The sequence below is a fragment of the Bombus huntii genome, chromosome 5 (assembly GCF_024542735.1).
Source record: "Bombus huntii isolate Logan2020A chromosome 5, iyBomHunt1.1, whole genome shotgun sequence".
NCBI lineage: Eukaryota > Metazoa > Arthropoda > Insecta > Hymenoptera > Apidae > Bombus > Bombus huntii.
In genome coordinates this window covers 5,041,473-5,066,319 of record NC_066242.1, presented here as the reverse complement: position 1 = coordinate 5,066,319, position 24,847 = coordinate 5,041,473, and the positions used below count along the sequence as shown (strand labels likewise).

The following is a 24,847-nucleotide window of genomic DNA, read 5'->3' as shown; positions in this document are numbered from 1 at the left end:
TGATTCGCGCTCACCGATTACAGGCTATTTTAGTACAGGCTAATGCGAAATTTCTATAATATTCTTATCACATTGTTAATATACATCGACGTCTTGTGTTTTTTCAAGTGCTGCTGACGACACATGTACTTACGTTTTTTCGATAAAACGCGTTGCTGCATTTCTCATTTACATATTCACCTTGCGAAATGGTGCAGCAGGTGAGACCACATGCGTACGACAACGCACCGACTTCAAAACTTTTCGTGTCAAATTAAAAGGAATGGAGAAATAAAATAAAAACTATGAAAGGAATGAAACAGAGCAAAAATAAAAGTTAAGACGATGTGTGAAACTCAACAATGTTTTTGGTTTTCCATCAAAGAAAAAGACATACTTTTCGCTATTAAACGATTCCAAAATAATTTTTTCCTTCGAAACATTTGGTGTTTTCGCAGCATCGAATACCAAGTTTTAAGTTTACGAATACGAAATTTGTACTTGTCCACCATCGTATGACACCACCATCGTTCAAAACTTACGTTTAACAGTTACCGTGTGTACTATTCATGCTGCCTCTGACAGATATAACCAAAGGTCCGAGAGAATTCGTGAAAAATTATCTATCAAACACTTGTCACAGGAGCAGTCAACACGCGATGTTGAACGTGCAGAATGATGTTCGTCGATCGGATAACTGTTACCAGATCTCCGGTAACTTTCCATCGTTAATAAATTTCAAGCGTACCAAGGCTATCAACCGTGACGTCTCTGTTCTCGTATTTTTACTTCCGTTTCTCTGGCGCACGTCTAACGGATGCGACTTGCGCTCGGTGTTGCAGTCGCAATTGTCGTTCCACTAAAGATATGAGACGGCCTCTACCAGTTGACACTTGAACGCCTCGTCCATGAACGTTTCTTTGCAAACTATGCGATTTTTTCCGAGTATTGTGAAATGCCGATCGCGAAAAGAACGCTAGCGAGATATTAAGTGTACTTCATCTAGAACATGACGTATCTCACTTAACATAGATTCGCGTGAGGAAAGTACAAGACATCCCGCAGATATATTATTACGCTCGTTTAAAACAAATTGTTCGGACTCTACCAACGACAGAATTACTCTTAGAACACAACTGTTGTTTAATATTCCTGTAACGCAAACAGATGTTGGTAAAATTGACAAGTTCCGACAGATTTTTACTTTTACGATGCAATATTGCACGCCTTGTCGTTGATTAATGTACTATATACTATATTATATGTATAAAATACGTATAATACGTATAATACATACACACACATATATATATTAACATAGAACGTCGTTTAATATCTTTGGTTATAAATGTTGTCTGTTAGTCGAATTTATTTTGCTTCTGTTAATATCTCAGTTATTTTTGTCCATGCAAAGAACTGTGTCAGGCCAATGAACATTCGTGATATTTTTCTCCGTGCACGTTTTTTCGACCTCTAAATCTTTTTCAAAGCGAGACTGCATATTTTATTACGTATCGATCAACGTGTTTCTTATTTTCTCTGAAAACTATGTATGTACATTAAAATATTAAAAATGACAAAACTTCTAACGATATTCGAGCAAACATCGGAATGATTATGAAGCTAAAGGAAAAGAAGCAATTGGCTTCATTGGGGACTATTGGCTAGCGGCCAGAATCTTCCACAGAAAGACAGTTTGTTTAACGATGCGTATTAGAAAGAAGGCTGAAAACGGGGACGTTTGTCGTGTGGTGGAGAACGTTGCTCTGCGACGCTTTTCACGATCAGTCGTGTCGTTTACGGACGAGCACGTGCCTACTCGAGCAGACAGCCAGACCGTAGTTTCTAGTTTGAGGATTATTAAAGGCTATCATAATGGGAATCATAGCCATGGACAAACTATGCGAAACATCGTTTTACATTCAGCTCGTTCGAGTTGCCGCTACAAAACGAATTCCGCGAAATCGTTGACGATCGTAAGTGGGCTATATGGCGACGTGAAAATATCATTTTCGACGTCGACGAAATCATCGAATTGAAATGTTATTAGCATTTATATTTCGATTTATACAGCAAATTAAAGAGAGTCCGATGTTGTAAACGGTGTAAACAGTATATTAAGACGACTATTAATTATAATAAGGCAATCTAATTGATTAATTAAGAGAATACGACGTAGATATATCGAGAAAGATCGAGAAGTAAATCAACAAATTAAATTCTTTCGTCGCTGTACTATTCGGTAGAATGTTATTTCGGTCACCTAGGAGATAAAAAGTAAAAAACAAAATAGAAGAAAAAAATGGGAGAGTACAAGACTGGCACGGGAGATAAGATAAAGGCAGCATATTAATTGATATTTTATGCGACGGTTTGGACGAAACATTTCAACAAGTAGCCATTCGTGAGATGACGAAGGCAGCATAAAAAGCTTGATGTGCGTGCATAACTACTATAATTTCACCTGGCCCAGTGAAGAAAAGAACCCAATAAAGTATCAGCGATGATAAATTTTTAATGGCCGGTTACGTCGTCTGGGCCGGCCTTTGGTTGCCCGTCAGTTCAAAAACTTAGGCGATCAAAATTCACATCTCTCGATGTTTCAACCAAGATTATTTACATCCTCGGAATAAGATACAGTGCATTAAGCGTTGCCGTGAATATCATTTCCAACAGTATGAAGATCCAACCATAACTGGTAATATGCTTTCACCATTTTCAATGATAAACGTTCGCAATTGGAAAGGTGCTCTATCTTGGCAAAAATTTAACTTAGTACACAACTTTGAGAAATCGTCGTCTTTCACTGAAACACAAATTAATTACCACCGACGCTTCAGTAATCGATAGGAATGGAGTACACGGGATAATAATTATAATTGATTGATTTATTTCAATTTAAACCAACATATATATGTATATATATACATATATATACATATATGTATTCGTACACTTTTGTAGATCAAGTGGAAGCATTTCGCTAGCGCCTCAGCTCTCCAATTCACATAAATTAATTCTAATAGATTTAATTAAATGGATAGTGTACTTACAGGTTCTAACGCAGTATCGTCCAAAAGTTTAAGGTCACTTTAAACAGAAAATCATGATCTGTAGTACAAATAAGAAGAAAGGTACGTGTACTACGTTTCTGACACGTATCTGCAAATCAATTTTCGAAACATGATATTCTGCATCAGCAAAACTTCCCATATTGTATCGTAATCTGAGATACGGAAATTTAAGGGTCAGGGAGACACTATAGAGCCGTGATAGGTTGCTGCAAGAGATTACACGGTAGGATCAAGGCGAGCATCCGCCGCACAATCAAAGATGCCGTTTTTATTCGTTTAACCGGCTATGTAGATGCCAGCCCGCGAATATTGGCCTGACCACCCGAAAGCTAATTAAAGGGTAATCGTTGCCATTTTTTCCTCTGGTATACCCTTCATCGAACACTCTTGCGGCGTAACAGCGATAATCGCGACTCTGCGGTTCATGAAGCTTGCACTCGAATATTCATTATGATTCGTCGAACAAGAACACGCGACCGGCCAATACATCGAATATAACGCGCTTCTTGCAACGCTTATGTTTGGAATTTTAATGAACACAAGATTTTCGATCAAATCTTCGCGACGAGCGTGGCGCGACACTTCCGACTGATAATACGAAAGCCTATGGTGTTTGGCGAAGGCTCGATAAATTGTAACGACAGATCTCGGTTGCGTGATACCGGCAATAATCTCGTAAATTATTCGCGTAATCGACCGGATTTACAGTAAATAACGATCAGCTGGAGGTACATCTCAAAATTTCGCTGTTGTAAACTGGTGTAGTGTGATCTCTGGTTGTGTTTGAATAAATTAATTTATTCAGGGTTTTTCCACACTTTTACGTTCAAATTTTGTATGCGTATAGTTATTATGCGTGCTAAAGTATTCTACTTTCAGAAGAAAACGTCTAAAATATCCTACGTTCTTTTTCTTTTATTTTTTCCCTCTTTACTGTTAGTTGAATATAAAACATTTTCATTTTGCCTTAGAATAACCTGAAACGATCAAGACGGTTTACGATGCATGGTCAGTGAGCACGCTTCTTTCCGTGGATACGTGAGATATAATAATTTGTCAGTGCACAGGCTTCTTTATAAATAGACCGATGGTGTTTGCAATTTTCATCCCGCGCCACTTCCCAGTCGATTCTGATGCACTTTTTGTTTTTAGTTTCATTCTCTAGTTCCGTAGGTGGCCTATTCTGACCAATTTTTTCGTAATTTACCAAACGACCACACATCGTACAATCGATCGATCGATGATTGATCGATATCGTCACACTATCCACCCACCGTTCCTCTGGAACACCCACAGAGAACTTGTAGCTTATTAATTTTCTCGATTAAATTTCAAACATGAGACAGCGATCTGAGCCGATCCATTGCCCTAAAAATTCATTACATCGGCCCAATTAATCCTCGTTGCTTGCTTGTCCTCGTAGCCCATTAAATTTTTATCTTGTCATGAGAAATTGGATTGTTCCCTCTCCATTCACTTTGCCTATATATCTGTCCGGCATAATCTGGCCATGTCATGAGAAATTTTTGCCTACGTGAACGTTACTGTTGCTTTACCCGTTCCATATCTCTCACCATCAGACGCAATAATGTCAAAATCTTATATATAGCAGAGTGTCGTTCCTCTTACATGAAATAAGAAATAGGGCAAATGCGCCTAACGTTGCTTATCAAATTTCAAATCGTTCTCAGCTCTCACTCTCGGATAACTAGCTCAATTCGACTATTTGATTAGAAAGTACACTCGTCATAGAAAATTTTGCCTCGATTTTAGTGTCCTTCAATTTCTATACGGAATTGAAAAAACGAAATATACGCAGAGTTCGAGAAAGTGGTTTACCTAGATCTATACGTAGAGAACGTTTATAGCTTGAAGAGTACAGCAGTGAAAGGACCAGTTAATACAGACCAGTTTGATGTTTCAATCGTCGTAAAGTATCGCTTAGAACAGGGATCATTCCTCTGTAATTGGATACAAATTCTCACCAGTCGCTAATGCGTGCCTTACGTGGAGAATGCCATAAATTTGGCCAAGAGATAGACTTTGACAAACGAGGAATTCTCGCTGAAGACGCGCAAACAGGAATTTCGATAACGAATCACCACTCCAGTTTCTGGAAACTCTTGGCTTCCTGCAAGAGGAAAGGCAGGAGTTCGGCCAGGAGACGAAGAAGGATGCGTTCAACCTACGAGTCAGGCGATGTGGCCAGAACGTTTTTTCAGAGGATCAGATGAAAGAACCCGGCGCTGTATGAAAATTTCAGCGATGAATTCATGCTCGTAGCGGAGCAAGTTGTGCGAGATAAGTCGGAGGAGATCGTTTCGCTGGGACCACACGCAGAAACCTTTATTTTTGACGCTGGTTGGAATCATCGAGTTTCGATTCATCGCATCGTTACCACGAGTCGTCCCGATAAGCTGACGTTAGACCAGAATTTATTAGGTAATACGTTAAATCCTTTTACCTTTTAAACTCTATACGATGTTTCCTTTTATCGCGAAATACGTACGAAAAATGAGTGTCTATAGTAACGAGTATCAAGTACGATAAATTATAGAAAACATTGTTTCCTCTTTCAGATAATAATCAGAGAAGATCGTCGTAGGAAAATTCAACTTTCCCGTCCAGAGAAAAATAAACGTTTCTATAAAATTTCAAATTCAAACAAAAAGTGATATTTATTAACTTAATTAATTTGTAATATAAATGCAAAAATGTAATAAAATGTTTTTATAAAATATCTGTCTCTTTTGAATGGTACAACGAGGAATATTTCTATTTCAAAAATGTATTACTTTCAACAGGTAATAATGTTTCGTGTAATGTGAATACGTTAATATCGAAGATAAGATCAACGTTACAGACGAATAATTTTCAATTGGTATTGAATAGGTACGAAAGTTCTGTCTATTGGTAAATAAATAGGTACAGGAACTGACAGAATTTTTCTATTCGTCTAACGTTCTCTGCTATTTTCGAGGAATTCATTGACACGGTTTTAGAAAGACGGTAAAACGGAAACAAGCGAAACATATAATGCAACAGAAGTGTGCATGGTCGCGTGAAAATGGCAAGAAACGTCACGAACAACGTGAACGCGGATGATTAGTACGTTTCCTCCAGGAAAAGAAACAGGAACGCAAGAAATCGCGACGGCAACAAAGCGTAGTTCAAGGCTCTGGCGAAGAAACGCACGATACCAACGGCAGAAATGGTACTTAAAGCAGGTCTACAGTTAGGTAACATGTGGTAAAGCGACCATCTGTCTAGGAAGCAAGTGCCAATGGAATGGCTGCCAGAACAACGACATCGTTTCTTCTTTTCCTTCTTAGGTGATGCTGCTACCTTGCAGCATACGACAAGGTAGCGCACAAATTATGCCTGGCTGGTTCAAGTTTAGACGATTGTATATCTAATTATTTTTCGATTACTGGCGTCTGGTTGCGAAACTAGTTTGATTGAATGTCAATGTCGCTACCTTTCGCTCCTTGGTGAAATTGATTTGGAATTGCTCTAAAAAAAAAAAGATTCAATTTGTTCTCTTTTGTGAACAAGAGGAGGATCATCTAAGAGCAGCTGTTACAAAATCTGGATACTATTGTTATAAAACCCAATGAATGGATGATACTTCTGTACAGATAAATAGAGATTCTGTTGCCGTGAATTTACTATCTTTCGTCTAATACGATTTATTACTTCAATTCATTTTTAATTAAAAAGAACATGCAAATAGAACTCCTACCTTGGTAGGATGAATTTCTTATTAAAAACTACTTCACTAGAATTAAAAGTCCAAGAGCAATTAATTTGTAATTGATCGTGGAGATTTTATAGACTCACAATAGTCTTTGAGGGTCCGAGTGATTTCTTCTAAAATATATATCTTTCATTTCGATTTCTTTGGTACGAGTTCTATACTCTAGTTGTTGGTAATTCTAATATTAAAAACGCTATTTCATTTCGTCGTTCGTATCCGTGAAAAGCAATTAGATAATAGCTAAGAGCATAAGTACACCACGCTACACAAACTACCTCGTTTATAACGAGTACATCCGATACTTCACAACGTCCAGCTGTTACCTATATATATTATAAAAAAAATTGTCTTTCAAGAAACGAGATTCTTTCTTCCTTGGACACGTCTTTTCGTCAACGAGAATAACTGAAATATTTATACCGGTCTAGTTACATGGAACTCCCTGTACGAAGCAGGTAGAGCACTATAAATCAAGACAGATAGTCATCGGTCAGATGAGGAGCCAGAGATTGAGTGTAGAAACGCGCCGCGTACACTGTACGACACGAGCGTTCTCGTATTTCAAGGGATCCAGTCAGTTAACGACAGGCACGAGGCAATAAAAAGGGTTCGCTATTTGATTAACGTCGAATTTCTACCGTCTTTAGGCCAAATAACAGCGTCAGACGTTAACGACCACACGTAAACGATTTGCACGGTACTTCATAGACGCATGGTAGCATCTATACTTAATCATAAATTAGTCGCGCGACGATCGCTAGCCAATTTACACCAGGCAAACGTATTTTCGTTTGATTGGAGTCGACAGATGAGTAGGGTTCGATCGTACGTGACAATACTTGGAATTTCGACGCTTGTATTAGCTATAGATGATTGACAATGAATGTAATTATCGATAATTCGCGAGCACCTTCTAGGTGCACCTTTGAGTGGCGATTGAACAACTAAGCATAGGTTCTCTGGAAGCTGTTAATCGCAGGACGCGTTGGCAGATAAATTGAATAACGGTATGAGGCAAGGAGGCTTTTCGATAGCGAGCTTGGTGAGGTACGCTATACAGTCAGAAGAACTTAAGGAAATAATAATTAGATTGCGGATGTTTATGTATCTGTGGCAACAGCGAACGTGCAAAAATATTTCCGGCTAACAAAGTGAAAATTGCAGCTGTTCCCGATTACCATTGAACGCATATTGCCGAGCATAAATAGAACGAATCGGTAAATTCGCGATGTACGAGAGGAGAGTTCCGCCGACCATAATTTGCAAGGTTGCTGGCCTGAAGCTACAGGGGATCGCCGTAAGCGTGACGAGAGAACAGGTTGCCAAGAACTTTAACGATTATGAAATTTCCAAAAATAGGATATCTATTCTTGCTTTTTAGCCACACAGGTACACCAACGTATCAGGTCAGTCTCGTATATTGTTTTTGTCCAAGCAAGATCGCATAATATGATACATACCTCGTCTTTATATCCGTAACCTTATTGGTTAAAAAATCGCCTTACAGATTGTGCAATATGGTAAACATAGAATTACAGAGTTAATGATCCGTTACTTGCATGTTGTTCAATAAAGTATAAATTGAATAAGATCTCCTTATGATCTGCAATAAGAATGTTGAAGAAAATACTGGTATTGTAATACAAAGGTGTATTATCGTAACTTTGTCGACGTCTACGTACCGTGATAAAAGTTTCCAGAGACAACACGTAAAATACACTGGCTTTTAAAGTTATCGACCGTCTGGTGAACATCGTGGACAACGTGAACATTTTCACGATATTGGTTAAACGTTCGTTATTCCAGCCTGAGAGCCACTGGCTTCTGTCAAGCGTCCAGCTCTGAACGATAATTTATCATTTAAAATTCCTCATTTTTAGAAAATTCCTCTTAACACGTATCGTGCTGCGATACTTCCAATTTCATTTCTTTCGTCCATATTCTTAAATTATCTGTTTATATTCATGAGTATCATCGAGTAAACAACAATTTCATATTGGTAAAAATATTTCAAATTACTAAAATTTATATTGTTCGAATTCTTATTTGTCGAATTTTTACAGTTGAAAGTTTAAGTAATTTGTTTATCTTTTATCTGTTTACATGAAATTTTCTAAAAAAAAGTTTTGCTTTCTGAGTAAGCGTTATGCACGATACGGGACGTGTTAATCGATGCATCTAATTAACCCTTACCGCATAGTTCAGCTCGTTTCCAATCCAACAGATGTACAAGAGTTGAGATATGGCTGCGCTCAGATAAATCCCGAACTTCATGACGTCTGAGCTTTGCCCTCCGACCTGTACGAACGATGCAAATCTATCACGATCTGATCAGTACATTCGACCATCATGTCTTACCACGACAGCCTGGAAACCACTCAGGCAAATAATCGAAGTACTCGAAAGCATCTGAATGAACATACTCAAGTTGAAAAGTTTGTTGTAATCGTTGGTCATACACACTAACCGCTGATAAAATTGAAAGCACGTCTTATACCGGTAGAGAAATCTATTGTTCAGTTTCTTTCTATTGAAACGAATATTCGCGTGAATGCGTTCGTCATAACTCTCGACCGTCTGTAAAGACAAGTTCACGATACAATGAAGATTTGACACGTTATAAATGAAAATTAACCCGCGCTGTAAACGTGTTTATGGTACCCTTAAAGCGTAAATGTGGATCTTTCACATTCAATGGGTTTTTCAGTTAATAGTTCCTAAACAATTTTCAAACGAATCACATGACGTCTTTGTACATTCTAAATTAAAATTATTATACAATTTTTGATAAATAATCTATTTAAATATGTTACACATATAGTGAATAGTATAAAGTAAAACCTTATGTTTTGTTCGTTATGTTATGTTCTAATTAGCCCGAATATGAAAGACATAGTAAGACACGTATACATGCTAAGGATCAAATATCATTTTCTTACATGCTCCTTCGTTTCGATTCCACAATTTTCAAAATTTACATTCAACATATCGAATAATACAGTAAGCAAGGTGCAGATCATAAGCACAAAACTGTCTATTCCAATTATTCCCAATAAACCGCCGAAAACAGCGCACGTTTCTATAACCAAACTTATCTCGTGCCAAGGTGATATCGTAGTATTGAAAGGATACTTTGCTCTGATCAACAAACCGTCCTCCATCGGTGAGAAAAATAACAGAGCGGTTCCTAATATAGATCCTAACGCGGTAAACCCATAGAATATCATTTTACTTTGTACTTGATGCTTTTCGATAATTTCCTTGATATATTCGACTTCTATAAAGAATATCGTATAGTTAATTAACTAGAGAAGACCAGTAGATAACTCGGTGCTGATATTTCATAGTTTTAGTTGGCTAGCGTACGAAAGAATGTCGCTATAGAAACAAGCGAACAAGTCTAGTTGAAATGTTGCATATTGCAAAAGGCAAGTATGCAAGACACGACAACGTGAAATGTGCCGAGTAATTCTGAATAAGTCCCTGGTAGAGAATGCTTGACGGAAAAACGCCGTGAAAAAGATTGGCAGAATGGGCCGTGAAAAAGTGATCAAATAGACCTGAATTAATGATCTCAGCGGACGTCATTCGCTGCGTCACTTTAGTATCCAAGATACGTCTCTCCGTCTATGCTCTTGTTTTCACCTAACAAGAGGCATACCCTCTCCACAAGAGACAGTTCGTGTAATCTACCGCGTCGATGGAGTGAAATGGTAAAGTATGAAGTGCATTGAGCTATGTCACAAAACATATCGATGTCACTTCATGAAATATTGCACGAATAATTGTTTAAAGCAAACGTTATTGATCATTTCATGTAGTAATGTTTACGGCAAATGTTAATTATTATGTATAAATATCAAATATTAGCTATAGAATCAGCCAAACAATTTTTTTGTTCAATCTGATCTTTAACTCCAAATTTTATGTATAAAAACAAAACTTTGCATTTTTCCCCATCACTGTCTTGTATACAAATGAGATTGAGAGGTTTGGATCCGAAGATATTCCAATAAAAACTCTTACAGTTATGTCACAAAACATAGCATAATTTATGGCATATTATGCGATAATTAGATTGCGCGCTTTTCATCAAATGTGTCTAATTTTAAATTGTTTCTACTCACCGGAAAATTCGCAGAGATCGTCGGTACATTTTAACGTTTCGTCCAATAGTCTGGTTATTCCTTTCTGACGAAATTGCAAATTCATCGCCTTATATATAACAACGAAAATTCCTGCAAAAATACAACCATCGTCGGTGCTGATCGGTAAGTTGTCCCGGTTCACATAAATATCCAGGAACAGAGTGATTGCGAAGATGTACATAGCTATCAGCATCCATATCTTGTATACGAAGTAGGCACGATTTAAAAACGCTGAACTTGAATCAATTTCTCCGAGGCCACTGTACCTATAAACAAAACGGTGCACTTGCTTCATTAAATATGTATATCATTTCATAAATATTCTTGATAATAATTAATAAATTTCCTATCAGTAATTCTACTATTATTCATAACAGTTATACCGGTCGAGAAACTGTATATATGAACGACAAATTTATTATCACGATTCTCACTTAATATAGCTAATCTCAAGATTTATTAATTTTCGAAAGGGTTTCATCCATTCGTGACCTGGCTCTTGAGCCATCTTAATGTAGCTTGTTCTCCCACGACTCAAAGAATAAAAATGTTTTCTCATAGGTAAAGTCACCAAGTCATCCGTATCGTGTGAGTATATAGTATATACCTACATACTATGTATGTACTTTAACTCTGGCATGTATCATCGGTTATTTTCAATCAATCTGACACGATGCCTCTTAAGAAAATTGCGGCCGATTTTCGGAATTATAGACTCGATCGTGCTACACGTGTTGGGTCCCCACGTCACTTCCGCGAATATCGATAGAAGTGGCAGTAATTGCATACCGATAGACGGGCAAAGACACGTTTTACTACAACTTGGCACGGAGAATAGTGACAGTCTAAAGCAAAGTGATACGGAGCAACAATTTTATTGTGTATTACATGTTGTACAGTAGCTAATGCATGTCTGTTCCACTAACGTCAAATAAAAGTGCTTTCTTGACTATTCTAGGTCCTCTCGAAGTAAAAGGAACAGAATCGCACGAATAATATTATTCTATTGTTACCATTTTTATTGCCATCTATTTTTAATCGATAGCTTTAAATGCATATAGAATAAACATAATGATAAAAGTAATTTATTTGTTTAGTTTAATGTATAAAGTTAAAAAAAATTTTCCGGTACCGGGAATCGAACCCGAGCCTCCTGGGTGAGAGCCAGGTATCCTAGCCACTAGACCATACCGGATTTGACGATTTTAGCTTCTTTATCATTGAAATACTTGAGTAACATATCAGGTATAGTTTCTAATGTTTATATAATATATTTTAGTAATACATGTTTTTATTGTGTAAAAGAATTTATTGATATTGATAAATTATTAACTTGCGAATTGTAAAATTAATTTTATACATATTTGATGAAATCAACATACAGTTAGTCTAATGAATCGAATCAGTAGAGGTAAACAAACACACGTAGCGTGTTTGGTTGTTCTTTTTTGAACTTATTGTTTTAGATTTACACGAGGTGGGGGTTAGGAGAATGTTAATTTTGTAAAAACTTGTTTCCTTGGGATCTTTCTTGCATAGGCAACAGAAAGGTTAGAGGATGAATCAATATGTATACAGTCTGTTCGACCTTATTCTGTATTAGCGTTCCAACTCGCTTCTTCGCATTTTTACATTTTCTAATTATAACGTATAGTACATGTATGAACTGTATAATATTTACAATTTTTTCATTACAATCATTCATATTTATGATTCTGCTACTGGCAGGTAATTTTAGTTTAGTAATAAATTAGTTCCGTAATTGGAGTACATTTGAGTGCGTTGATAGTGATACTGAAGCATTAGTTTTATGTGACTTGAATTTTTATCCAGTGTGTATGTATTTTCGTACTGTTATGTGATATGCAAAACAAACAAGGTCACACCTCGGAAACGTAATATTGATTTTCTAACTATAAATGTAAAGAGTAACATAATTTTTATAAATTTTATCTTTATGAATATCTTTCTCAGTGTTAGAAATTAATTGTATGTCATTGAATCGAATTTACAATTTAAAATATATTATCTGACAAGATCACAATAATGATGCAACATACACATACACGCGCGTTATTGCGAAATAAAATAATTATGAATTTAGGACAATTAATTATTTTGTTTCGCTGTAGCTTTTTATAATAATCTATGAACAATTAACACATTATTTTCTCACTTTTATAGGATAAAAAAAGTTAGCATTTCGCAGTGAGAATTGAACACGGGATTCTCGTGCTGCCTATAGCTGGAGTGCTTCAAAAGTATCTTTATAAAATGTTAAGATAGCTAAATTATGTTTTTAGCCTTAGAAATTTATCAAAAACTGCAAAAAATTTGTCAGGAGTGGGATTCGAACCCACGCCTCCAGATGGAGACCAGAAGGCACATTGAGATCAGATATTTGAAAACTGATAAGGTAACAACCTTGAGTCTGGCGCCTTAGACCGCTCGGCCATCCTGACACATGAAAGCAACGTCTTATACAATGTAAATATATATGTTTTTATACAATTACATCTGATTTTATACTTCGTCCTCTAACCTAATATATATAAAAAAAAAGGTAATTCTATTATATACTAGTAAATTTGAATTTATAGTGAAATATATTAATTATCTATATTGCCACTTATACTTTTAATATTTTTTAATGTATGTATGGAAAGTATTGATTTCTAAAATAAAAATCAAAATATTATAGAAAAGTAAAAAAGTAAATAAATATTTCATTATAATATAGTATTTTATAAATGAAAATATCAATAAAAATAAAAAATCTGATACATGTTTCCGCCCGGGATCGAACCGGGGACCTTGTGCGTGTGAAGCACACGTGATAACCACTACACTACGGAAACTACAGTTTAGAATCTTTTTTTAAGAGCTTATACAGTTATAAACTAGTTATTTGAAAACCAAATTCGTTAATGTAATTTTTATCAAAATTGAGTCCACTGATATCTTTTCCAATACTGATTCCTTTAATATAATTTTTACCAATAAATTTATGGCATCTATTGCATAAAATAAAAAGATTAAGGTATTCACTGTAGTACGGTCTTCGAATAGTAAATGTAAAATAATGATGCTTTCGACCTACTTTAATTGTTAGTTTGCTTGGTCGATTTTATATTATGTTACGGATAGTTGTTATTCTGACACGGTGTGAATTCAAAGATTTTTTCTCAGACTATAAAATTTATTCATTTTTTTCTTCTGTTTATGCTTTAAAATGTTATATCCTCTGAATTCACATGTGCAACTTAATTGTAAAGTGAAGAACACATTTCGTTTTCAATAATCGATTATTTATTTACTGCGTTCATTTTGTGAAAGTGTAAGGGATATTAATCCTTTCGGTCCTTGTAATAACTTTCGTGTATTCATATGGAATTTTAGCGATTTTATGGTGAATTAGAAATAAGTTGTTCATTAATATTTTAGCGACGGATCAGAGGGTTAAAGGTTAATGATGTATTTAACGTATTATTAATATATTTACAAAATTGCAATAAATAATATATCGGAGGTCAATGAGCATAAATCTTATACATAAATTATTCCATATCATGTCTATTTTTACACTATTAAGTGTGAAACACATTTATCGATATTATAATAAATTGAATTACTAACAGTGTTACATACAGTGATATACTGTAGAATGTTTATACTATATTTAATACAACGAGTATTGAAATGATTCGAGTATGTTAATAATTCGGACCTTATTTTCTTTAAAACATAAATACCGTTGTATTTATCATATTTATATCTGATACTTATTTACTTATTATACGTATTCTTGAGATCTGGGAAACATGCAAATATTATTTTGATTGAGGTTCAATATTCTTGATTTAATGAATATACTATAACTTGAATTTATTTTACGAGTATATAATAAATATTAATTGATAATTGAACGAGAGGATTAAAAAATATACAATGAAACTATACACACTGACTATCTTATATTGGGACTAAATTACTGATATTTTGCTTTCTGAAAATGATTATTTGTGATACAACACACAAATGCTTGAATATGTTTTCAAATGATAAAAAATGCACGTTTATAATGGATAAACTTTTGTATGTTCAATTAAGTTAATAACGTAATAGTTAAATACTGTACAAAAGATAAAAAAATATTGAGTAAATAATAAATGCTAATTGTGGAAAAACAGAGAAAGGACTATTTTTGTTAAAAAAAACTCATTTCTTTCTTTTATCGCAGTCGGTGGTTTTTTGTATTATCAATTTATTTCGCTGCCTAGTTACTTTGGTTGTCGGCCGACTATTCGGTGCAATTTGTTTTAACCCTTGTTGCGAGATTTTCGCTGGACTAGCTGTACGTGGAGGCGTTGGACCTTTTAAAAGAGCTTCGACATCAGCTAGCCGTTTTCTTAAAGTTCTATTTTCACGTTTGTATTTCGCAAGCTCAGAATCTTTATCCAATCTTTCATGACCGGAACTGCTAGTTTCTTCCGCAAAGTGCCTAAACATAAGGTGTAATTTTTCCTCATGTTCTCTTTGCATCAAAACTATTCTTCTCTCTGCTTCTAATTTAGTCTGTTTTAGGGCATTTGTTAATGTCTGTATCTGCCATTCTTGGGACTCTATATGACCTTCTAATTCAGCTGTCTGAACTTCGAGATTTTTAGAACTTTCCTTTAAATCGATTACTTTCAGAAAATACTTATAGAATAAGGTTCTCATTTCACCATCTGAAAGTTTCGCTAACCTCTCCATTAGCATTCTTTCCCCTTTCTCACGTTGTGATTGATTTTCATCGAATCCTTTCCGTCCACAAATCATCTCATTTTTGTGTTCGATCATAGCATCGATCGCCTCAATAGTTTCTCCACATTCTAATAATTTTCGTTCTTCTACAGTAGATAACGTTTTCTCTTTTTGAAACTTTTCATCTAGATCGCATTTCTCATCTACTAAACAATCTCGAGTACGTCGAAGGTTTCGAATTTCATGACGTAGAGCTTCTTTTTCATCTATGTCTGCCGTTCTCTCCAAATCCATGGATTTTTCTTTTAAAACATGATCAAGATGTGATATTCTCGCACTTACGTCTAACAAATTTTTTTTCTTATCAGAGTAATCGGTTTTTGATTTACTGTTATTTTTTTCATCCTCACTTTCCGATTGCATCTCTTTTAATTTGGAGGCAGTTAAGTTATATTTTTCCTCGAGATCACGTATTTTTTTTTGATCCTCTGCTAATTCCTCTTCTAATTGTTTCTTACGTTCTTCTTCTTTTTTTAGTTGTTTCTTCAATTTCTCCATTTGCTTTTTAGATGTATTTAAAGAACTCTCAAGTTCTAGTACTTTTTTAGCAGAATCACCTGCAATCTGCTTTATCATTTCAATATCCATTAATCTTTTCTCATAATGGATGGCCATGTTCTTATATAATTCAATTTCCTTTTTATGAGCAGATTTTTCTTCTGAGTCTTTATAGATACAAGCATTTTCCGCTTGAGCCAGTTGGCTTCTTGTATTATAATATTCTTCTTCTAATTTACTCCATTTGCGCTGAAATTTTTGTTTTGCGCTAGCGCGTGCATCCGAATTTTTTATCATATCTGCAATGAATTTTTCTTTAATTTTAATAGTCGTTTGTAGCTCTTCTATACGTTTATGGGCTCCATCTAAATCTGATTGAATCTTTTTCACTTGAGTTTGTTTTGCCTCATTATTTAATGTCAGAGTTTTTAATTCTTTTATGGGTTCGGGCACTTCTGTTGTTTTCAAAGCATCAATTAATAAATCCGGTGAATTGTCATTATGAATTGTAATATTTTCATTGATAAATGATTCAGGCTCACGATTGTCTAAGATTCTTATACTAGCGAATGCTGATGTTTTATTACCTAATATTTGATTTTGGTTAGATTTAAGGCTATCGTTAAAGGCTAACACTTCGTTACACATTTCAGAACCAGGAAGCATTGAATTCCTTCTGGAATTTGGATTTCTAAGTGGAACAGGTCTAGTTGCAGAGACATAATTATTATTAGTATTCATAGATCTTGTTATAGATGGAATGATTTCTATATTTGTTTCTCTGAACTCATCTCTTTTGGAATCAACTATTTTATCCGTTTCTATTTTAAGTTTATTCATACATTCGTCCAATTTTTCTAAAAAATCTGGATTCTCTGAACTAACATCACTGTGCTCTTCTTCTTCTTCCTCTTCTTCATCGTCATCATCATTAGTTTCAGACAGTTCACTCTCTGAACTGGATGAACAATTTAAGTCAATCTTTCTTTCCATTTGATGTACGGATTCATCTGTCTTTTCATCAGTTTCAGTTACTTCTTCTATTCTTTCCAATGATCTTCTTGCATTTTCTGTATAGCCTTGTAAACTACCTGTATCATCACTAGCAATACATTCTTCATACTCTTGTTTCATACAGAGCCATTGTTCAATCTGATCTTGTTCTGTATGAGGTAAAATATTACTTGTCATGAGCTTAGTAAATAGGCCCTCTGCATTCGAAACTAGTTTAGACCATTGAGCTGCTGCAAATTCTAATCTAAATATATCAGCACTAGAACTGCGCTCTCCTGATGTAGCAGAGGTAATTGTATCATGCATTTCATCTCCTGTTTGTTCACTTTCTTCTTCTGTAATATGCTGTTGCTCATGATTATTGTGCGGATAAGATGGCACATTAGTCATATATGGTGCATAACACTGATGATTGTCCAACACCGCTTGATGATGGATCCAAGGTGTATAATGCATCATTTTGGAAATTTTATATTATACAATATAACATAATAAATACAGCTTTATTCTCTCACATGAATAAATGTTTTATAATTTAGTATTACCACCCCATTCTGTTCTAAAATATTTTCACTCCTTTATCATTTGAAACATTCAAGTTTCAAATCTACTTCCATCGTTTCTAACCTATTTGAAACTTTTCATGTTCCAAAATTATGTTTAAGATTTTCACTATTACTGTTACATTTTTTTATATTCTAAGTAGTGTATAGAATTCAGTTGAATATATTCAAACACTCATAGAATATTTTACAAAGTCCCGTATTGAATAATTAACAGAAATGTCTAGCAGAAACTGGTGCCAACTTATAATTAATACTCAAGGAAACATATTTGAGATACATATTTGATGTACATATACATATTATTATTATATTGGTTCTGAAGTCTGTTATATATATTGTATTATGATATGGAATATGTAAAGTGTAAATTATATAAAAATAATTACAATACGAAAAATATATGAGATGTTATAAAAATTGCTTTATGAAATGGTTTGTGGAGTGAATCCTTAAAAGTTACTTTTACAACTATATAATAAATGTAAGAAAGCTTGTTATAAATTTTTAAATTATAAATGATTTATATAAATATTAGTGCCGTTAAACACGTAAAATTGATATAAATCTTTTTGAATCACTGTTGATTGGTAGCCCTGACACTAGAATTCAATTCATTTGACTTGAAATGCTTAAATACTACTATGATAATTAAATTTGTATTTTTACTTACAAAAATAATAATGTGTACGTTGAGACATGACTTCTACTCCATGCACTACAGATCTTTGTACTTGTTGATGATCATATTGCACTTTAAAAATCATATTATATTCATCCCACATCAAACGCGGCAAAAGTTCGCACTGCACTACGTATCAAGAAAAATCAAACGACTTTTTAATATTGCCTAATATTTTATGGCACATATATAAAAATCTTTTTGACTCATGAAATTAGCAAACACTTCATAAAAATAATGAAATTTTTGTAGAATAGTCATATTTTAGTAAAAGCTATTTATGCACAGAATTAATTTAAATTTCTCGCGCCATTTTCTCCAGTTTCGTTACTGGAATAATACGAGTACGTTGATTGGTCGCTAGGAAAAGTTGCGACAGTCTTGTCAGTCGTATCAGTGTAGTATATACTGTGACAGTTTTCAGTAAATTCTATGTGTTTCTCTACGCTTCTCTTATAAATACGCATAAAAGGAATTCAGTGTAATGTTCCAAGATAACTAAATATCAAATAGTATGGTACATATGGTTCTTTTAGTGTGCAAGCAATCCATTAATACTTCGAACTGTTCAACTATAACCTCTCCATAAGTGGAGACGTCTCAGCGACTTTGAAATCGTAAGATTTTAATTTCGGTAAGAATATTGTTTTACTATTGTTTATTTTCTTTGAAAATTATTTTTGTTGTAAGCATATTTCCATACAACTGTAATTAGAATGTATTGTAACGTTGATTGCAGTAGCCTTGTCATAATTGTGGAAAGAGTACATCGATGCGTCAAATTTTTACGCCATGTGTGTATTAAACTGGCAAATTAATTTATCGCTTAAGTTACTTTATATGTATAATGAGATGCTCAGATAACCAAGTCGCACGTGTTTTTACATAGTGAAAAATTAATTTTCTCAAACACGTTATATATTTTTCCACATCCTGAAAAGTTGTTAACTAGCAACTTCGATGAATTTAGGATATATAACGAGAACTGTATGAAATAAATAAATATTGGTATCATCACTGTTGATTTTGTAATATATGTTACGTCTCTGTGCTTTCCCGAAAAGGATTACGTGTAACAACGGAAATTTATACTGAGTCATGTTTAAATTTTTTTATGATAATTATTATGTATTTAAATCTGTAAAAAAGTTGTAACTACATACTTAACTTTACGATAACTTATACTTCATAACAGTTTTAATGTATGTAGTTGCTTGTATGTATTGAGTTGATATTAACACTAGGTTTACGGGCGTTCGTATATACGTATCTCTACGAGCACCCGTCAAATTGACGGGTAAACGAAAATACGCATTTTTCTTTAAAAAATCGATTTATTGAAATTTATTGAAATTTATTGAAAGGAACAATATTAGGCTTCACGATTAAATAAATTATTAATAAATAAAAAGTCTTTTTTTTTAAACTATCACTAAAAAAATAACAATAACATTAACACTAGGTTACGGGACCCGCCAATTTGATGAATTTCGAACTTCGAAATGAAATATCTCAAAAACCATAGCATTAATTTTAACCATTTTGCATCGTAAATTAATCATTTTATCTAAAGAATTTATGCACAAAATTATTTTTCCTAGGATTTCTAATTTTTGAAATCTGTATGTAGTATATCTATCTCTACGAAACCCGTCAAATTGACAGGCTAACTGATTTCATAAACAAACCATTTTTCAAACACAGTGTGCAAAAGTTTCAGTTATTGTAGACATTTCCCATTATTGTCTCCGCTTATTGTAAGTATTTACAAGAGGATAATTGAATGTGGGCACAGTATTTTCTTTTTTTTAACCAGTCCCCCTTTTCCAGCAATCACGAGTAAATCTAGGAGGTATAATAAGATATTGAATAAAATTATCAACATCAATGAAGATTGTTCTGAGGATACCTCCGTAGAAGATCAATATGAATTAAGCCAAAGCGAAGCTGACAGTGAAAGTTCTAAATACACTGAAAGTGGAGAGACAGAAGGATCTTCGGGTAGTGAAGAGGAAAACTTCTTGAAAGTGTGTCGCAACAAGAAAAAGATGCGTATTTTTTCTAGTTCTGATTCTGAGAATGAAAGGACGAGCATTCCAAGCACATCTCAAAATGTAATAGGTGAAACTGAAATTGCAATTGACGGGACACAGTGGATAAAACTGAAAGCAGGCTGATCCAGGGGTAGGACGCCCGTTTGTATGATATTCAAGGATATCGTAGGGCCTATTGGCTATGCTGAGAGAAATATTATGTCAGGTTGTATAACTAGTGCTTTCGAATTGATAATTGACAGACACATAATGGGACACATAAAAGATTGCACTGAAACCGAGGCGCATCGAGTTTTGAAAAAAGATGGACAATCACAGTTGCTAAGTTACGTAGTTTTCTAGGAATTCTATATGCCCAGGGCGCATATGAAGCGAGATCATTGAAAGCCTCCAAAAGATTACAAACAGATAAATTTGCGCTGATATCCGAAGTATGGAACAGATTTATAAGTAATAGCCAGGCTTGTTACAAACTATATAAAAATATCTCAATAGCTCGATGCAGGTTTACGCAATATATGCCGAATAAGCCTCATAAATTTAGCATTAAGTTTTAGTTTGGAGTTGACGTCCAAACAAAATATTTTGAATGGTTTCTCTTATATGGAGAAAGATGAAACTCGATGCTCAAGGGAGAAAAGGACAAGATGACTTTGTTTACCTCAAATTTATATAAATCAGAAAACTACACGCTTACTGTGTATAAAAGTAAACCTAACGTAAAAGTCCTCCTTCTAAGCACCAAACATACAGGTATACAAGTGGAAGACAATTATAAACGTGTTCCAGAAAACATTGCTTTTTATAATAAAACAAAGTTTAAAAAATAATTTTGTGTATAAATTCTTTAGATGAAATGATTAATTTACGATGCAAAATGGTTAAAATTGGTGCTATGGTTTTTGAGATATTTCATTTCGAAGTTCGAAATCCGTCAAATTGACGGGTCCCGTAAACCTAGTGTTAAATGGGATCATTCGAGCTACAATCGAAAAGCAAGGCCACTTAATATGTATTTGGCGGAACAAAGAACATGAATACATACCGGGCCCTGAATTTCTTAGGCACGGCTCGATAAACGAGCGTACTTCGCACTGTCTCTATTACTTAACATCCGTCTAACTTTCTATTCGCACTTTCGCGAATAAATAACTATATTTCGCGCCCATTTGTTCATGTTCGTTTGTCTTCAACCGCAATTACACCTGCAATCTTTGACTTTATCTAATTTGTGTTGCAGATTGGGATTAGATTTATTTGGTTTACTATCGAGTTATATATACATATCCGGTATAAGTCCTTTTCTTGTTTAAATATTCGATACTTATAGTATATTTAAATGTTGTTTTAGAAAAAATGGACAAAAAAATTGGGTTCGCCAGTGGAAGTACTCAACCCTCGGCTGCTCCACCGTCAGCACCCCCGTCTTATGAGGAAGCTGTTGAAAATGTACCTCCTATATCTCTTCAACCAAACATTCCACCATATCCAGTAGGACCATCATCTATGCCAATTCCAACTCGTACGTGTCATTTTATTGCTTTTTAACGCGTTGACTACCACGTTATATGTATGTTTATCAATGGCCGGTGTTTATTTTCTCAGCGGAGACTTACACCGCTAACCGGTTGAGTTCACTGGAGATGTTTAGAATGTTACGATAAGATAAATGTCATCTATCTAAAAGGTTTCGAACAGCGTAAACGAACACATAAAATTGTTAAATAAAAAATTCTAAAGCAGTAATAAAGTAAAAGTATGCTATTCAATGATAATAATTTTTGTTACAAGATAGTATTTTACAAAACTAGTACATTGAAACTTTGAAATATTTCAACCTATTAGGTCGTAACATATGGTTGTAAATATATAAAAGTATGACAAATTTATGTTACGATTCGATATTGTGATTTCTAAGGCATAATGTATAAACGTAACCACGTAATAATCAATATATCAGTAGTAATGCATAGAAACGTTTGATGACACATTGTACGAATTGATTGAAATTTCAGATAATCTGCCGCCGAATCAGACAGCGATGCCATATCCACCAAATTATTCAGGATCCAGCAAACCTCCGCCGCAATCGCAGACACCGTACAATGCGAATCCGAATACAGTTCCTCCGCCAGAGTTCCGAGTTGTCTATCAGTCAGTGATTTTTTCCCTGTCTCCAAATCCAACAAAAATGACTTGTCCAACGTGTCATGCCAGTATTAAAACCACTACGATGACTGATCATCAACGATGCGCCCATTTCTGTTGTATCGCGCTTTGCATATTTGGGTGAGTGTACACATCTACATTTATTTCTAATATTTGCTTCGTTGCTTACGCTATTGAAATTAATGCTTGCGTTGCCTTACTTTTAATTTATTTCTCAATTGACATTCTACTTGTGTTATGTCACGATAGTTTCTAAGAAAATGCAATTTCTTTAGAAAATATGTCTTATCACTAATACTTGCGATCATTTTCTAAATCTAAATGTCACCAAGAATATACTATATGTAAGTATATGTTGCTGCTTTTTGTTCCGCGATTGCTCAAGATTCACAGATATTGTTTTATAGGTATAACATGCAGGTTTCTGATTGAATTCAGATTAAATTTTCAAGTGCAAGGGACTTTCGTCTATACATTGGCATGAAGGTTTTGCATCAGCTTTTAAGGATTAGCTTTTGTTCATTTATGGAATACGCTGGTTTCGTGTTGGTGTATGTGTTTGTCTGTTAGATCCTAGTAAATCAATTCTCACCGATATCCTTTCAAATTTCAGATGTTGCCTTTGCTCGTGTCTGCCATACTGTATGAGTAGCTTCATGAGCGTTCACCACTTTTGTCCGAAATGTAAAAGTTATATTGGTACATGGAAGGGTTGAGCAGATCGCGATACACGTATACTTATATATCGTTACACGGTCTTCTATGTAATCGGATACAGTGTAACATTATGAGGAGTAGACGATATTCCCTGCTTGTCGCGAATTACGTTAAGAGAAAGAGCTATTCGACGAGATTGTCATAGGTCATATCACAAGATAACTATATATGTGACGCTTATTCTTTCAAGATAAGATATGAATGCATTCTATTATGTGTGATAGACTCGACAATTGTAGATTCCATGTTGATTTATATATGAGGCAATGTGATTGAGCGTGTGCGTGTGGAATTTACAGATAGTGTGCGATAATATTATAAAGATATTTTCGAGCGTTGAACCTGCGAGCAGTATTGTTCTCACTTGCATTTGTCATATTCCATATAGTCTTAGAGACTTTTTTTAGAAATGTTGAGTGAGAGAGGGAGAGAGAGAGACAGGAATAAATAGATAGATAGATAGAAAGAGAGAGAGAGAGAGAGAGAGAGAGAGAGGGGGGGGGGAAGAAATGCATCTGGAATGCAGAAGAGGTAATGTCTCCCCTGTTTATGCTAAAGATCTTATTTCTTTCAATGTGTTTCACTTTAGCGAATAAGAGAGAAGGGAACGATTAGTTGAGAATTGAGAGTGAGTAAAGGCAGATCGTCCCACTTCCTGTACGCAACAATGTTCGCGTATTTTTATTCTTGTATTTTATTGGTGCTTCCGGAACTTTAAGTGAAATGAATTCCTGAATATTATATAGATATATAAACTATCATATATATTTTTATGCAGATTGCAAAAGGATTTGCACGAAAAGTATCAGAATTACATTAGCGACGAAAATAATAACAAGAGAATTTTGGTTCGTCTGTTTCTGTTTTCAGTTTTGTTCTTTGTACAAATATTTTATATCGAATATTAGATATTCACTTCTAGAAAAAGACTTTTGCGTAAAGGGAAATTCTAAATAAAATTGATGATTTCCTGAATATCTTCGAACATTCATTGATATTCCAGAGAGACTATACTGGATACAATATTCCAAGTTATTGCGATTCACGTACTGTTTGATGTTCCACGTGTTTAAGATTATCACTCAAGCGTTTCTATGATTTCATTTATGAGCACTACTGTTTTGTTCTTTTTATATACCATATCTATGTCCTCTGACTTAACTATGACGATATTATATCGCAAATAACGTCAACGTTATTGATTTGGTTTTACGTGCTATTTTCACGGCCAATTTTTTAGCCTTTTAATATACACATTTAATATATACATATATTTTAATGTATGACATTTTAATTGTACGTGTTTAACATAATAAATTATACTTTAGTTTTCAAGTGGTATATGTTATATAGGAAAGTGTAAATGTAACCAAATGTGACTGTAAG

At 34.4% G+C, this 24,847-nt stretch overlaps 3 protein-coding genes and 3 non-coding genes across 7 annotated transcripts; 1 reads left to right on the top strand and 5 right to left on the bottom strand.

The window, feature by feature from the left end:
- Positions 1–8,055: 8,055 nt before the first annotated feature.
- Positions 8,056–11,218, bottom strand: LOC126865797 (uncharacterized). The gene is made up of 5 exons (XM_050618694.1): positions 10,938–11,218; positions 9,750–10,087; positions 9,169–9,387; positions 9,004–9,108; positions 8,056–8,651 (listed from the first exon to the last, which is right to left on the bottom strand). The coding sequence occupies exons 1-5, from the start codon at positions 11,149–11,151 to the stop codon at positions 8,343–8,345; spliced, it is 1,185 nt and encodes a 394-aa protein (XP_050474651.1). The 5' UTR covers positions 11,152–11,218; the 3' UTR covers positions 8,056–8,342.
- Positions 11,219–12,081: 863 nt separating this feature from the next.
- Positions 12,082–12,153, bottom strand: Trnae-cuc (transfer RNA glutamic acid (anticodon CUC)). The gene has a single exon. It is a non-coding gene; the product is annotated as a tRNA-Glu (tRNA).
- Positions 12,154–13,293: 1,140 nt separating this feature from the next.
- On the bottom strand, positions 13,294–13,420 carry Trnal-caa (transfer RNA leucine (anticodon CAA)). Its single transcript has 2 exons — positions 13,383–13,420; positions 13,294–13,328 (listed from the first exon to the last, which is right to left on the bottom strand). It is a non-coding gene; the product is annotated as a tRNA-Leu (tRNA).
- Positions 13,421–13,743: 323 nt separating this feature from the next.
- Positions 13,744–13,816, bottom strand: Trnav-cac (transfer RNA valine (anticodon CAC)). The gene has a single exon. It is a non-coding gene; the product is annotated as a tRNA-Val (tRNA).
- A 555-nt stretch (positions 13,817–14,371) lies between these two features.
- LOC126865950 (kinesin-like protein costa) lies at positions 14,372–18,113 on the bottom strand. Its single transcript, XM_050618919.1, has one exon. The coding sequence runs from the start codon at positions 17,733–17,735 to the stop codon at positions 15,177–15,179; it is 2,559 nt and encodes an 852-aa protein (XP_050474876.1). The 5' UTR covers positions 17,736–18,113; the 3' UTR covers positions 14,372–15,176.
- Positions 18,114–18,882: 769 nt separating this feature from the next.
- On the top strand, positions 18,883–24,796 carry LOC126865953 (lipopolysaccharide-induced tumor necrosis factor-alpha factor homolog). 2 transcript variants are annotated; one of them, XM_050618923.1, is made up of 4 exons: positions 18,883–19,155; positions 21,927–22,097; positions 22,591–22,864; positions 23,358–24,796. In XM_050618923.1, exons 2-4 carry the CDS (start codon positions 21,932–21,934, stop codon positions 23,458–23,460), a joined length of 543 nt encoding a protein of 180 aa, XP_050474880.1. In that variant the 5' UTR covers positions 18,883–19,155; positions 21,927–21,931; the 3' UTR covers positions 23,461–24,796. The 2 variants fall into 2 exon arrangements, with proteins under 2 accessions (XP_050474880.1, XP_050474881.1); XM_050618924.1 differs by lacking the exon at positions 18,883–19,155 and adding an exon at positions 20,381–20,705.
- The last annotated feature ends 51 nt before the right edge of the window (positions 24,797–24,847 follow it).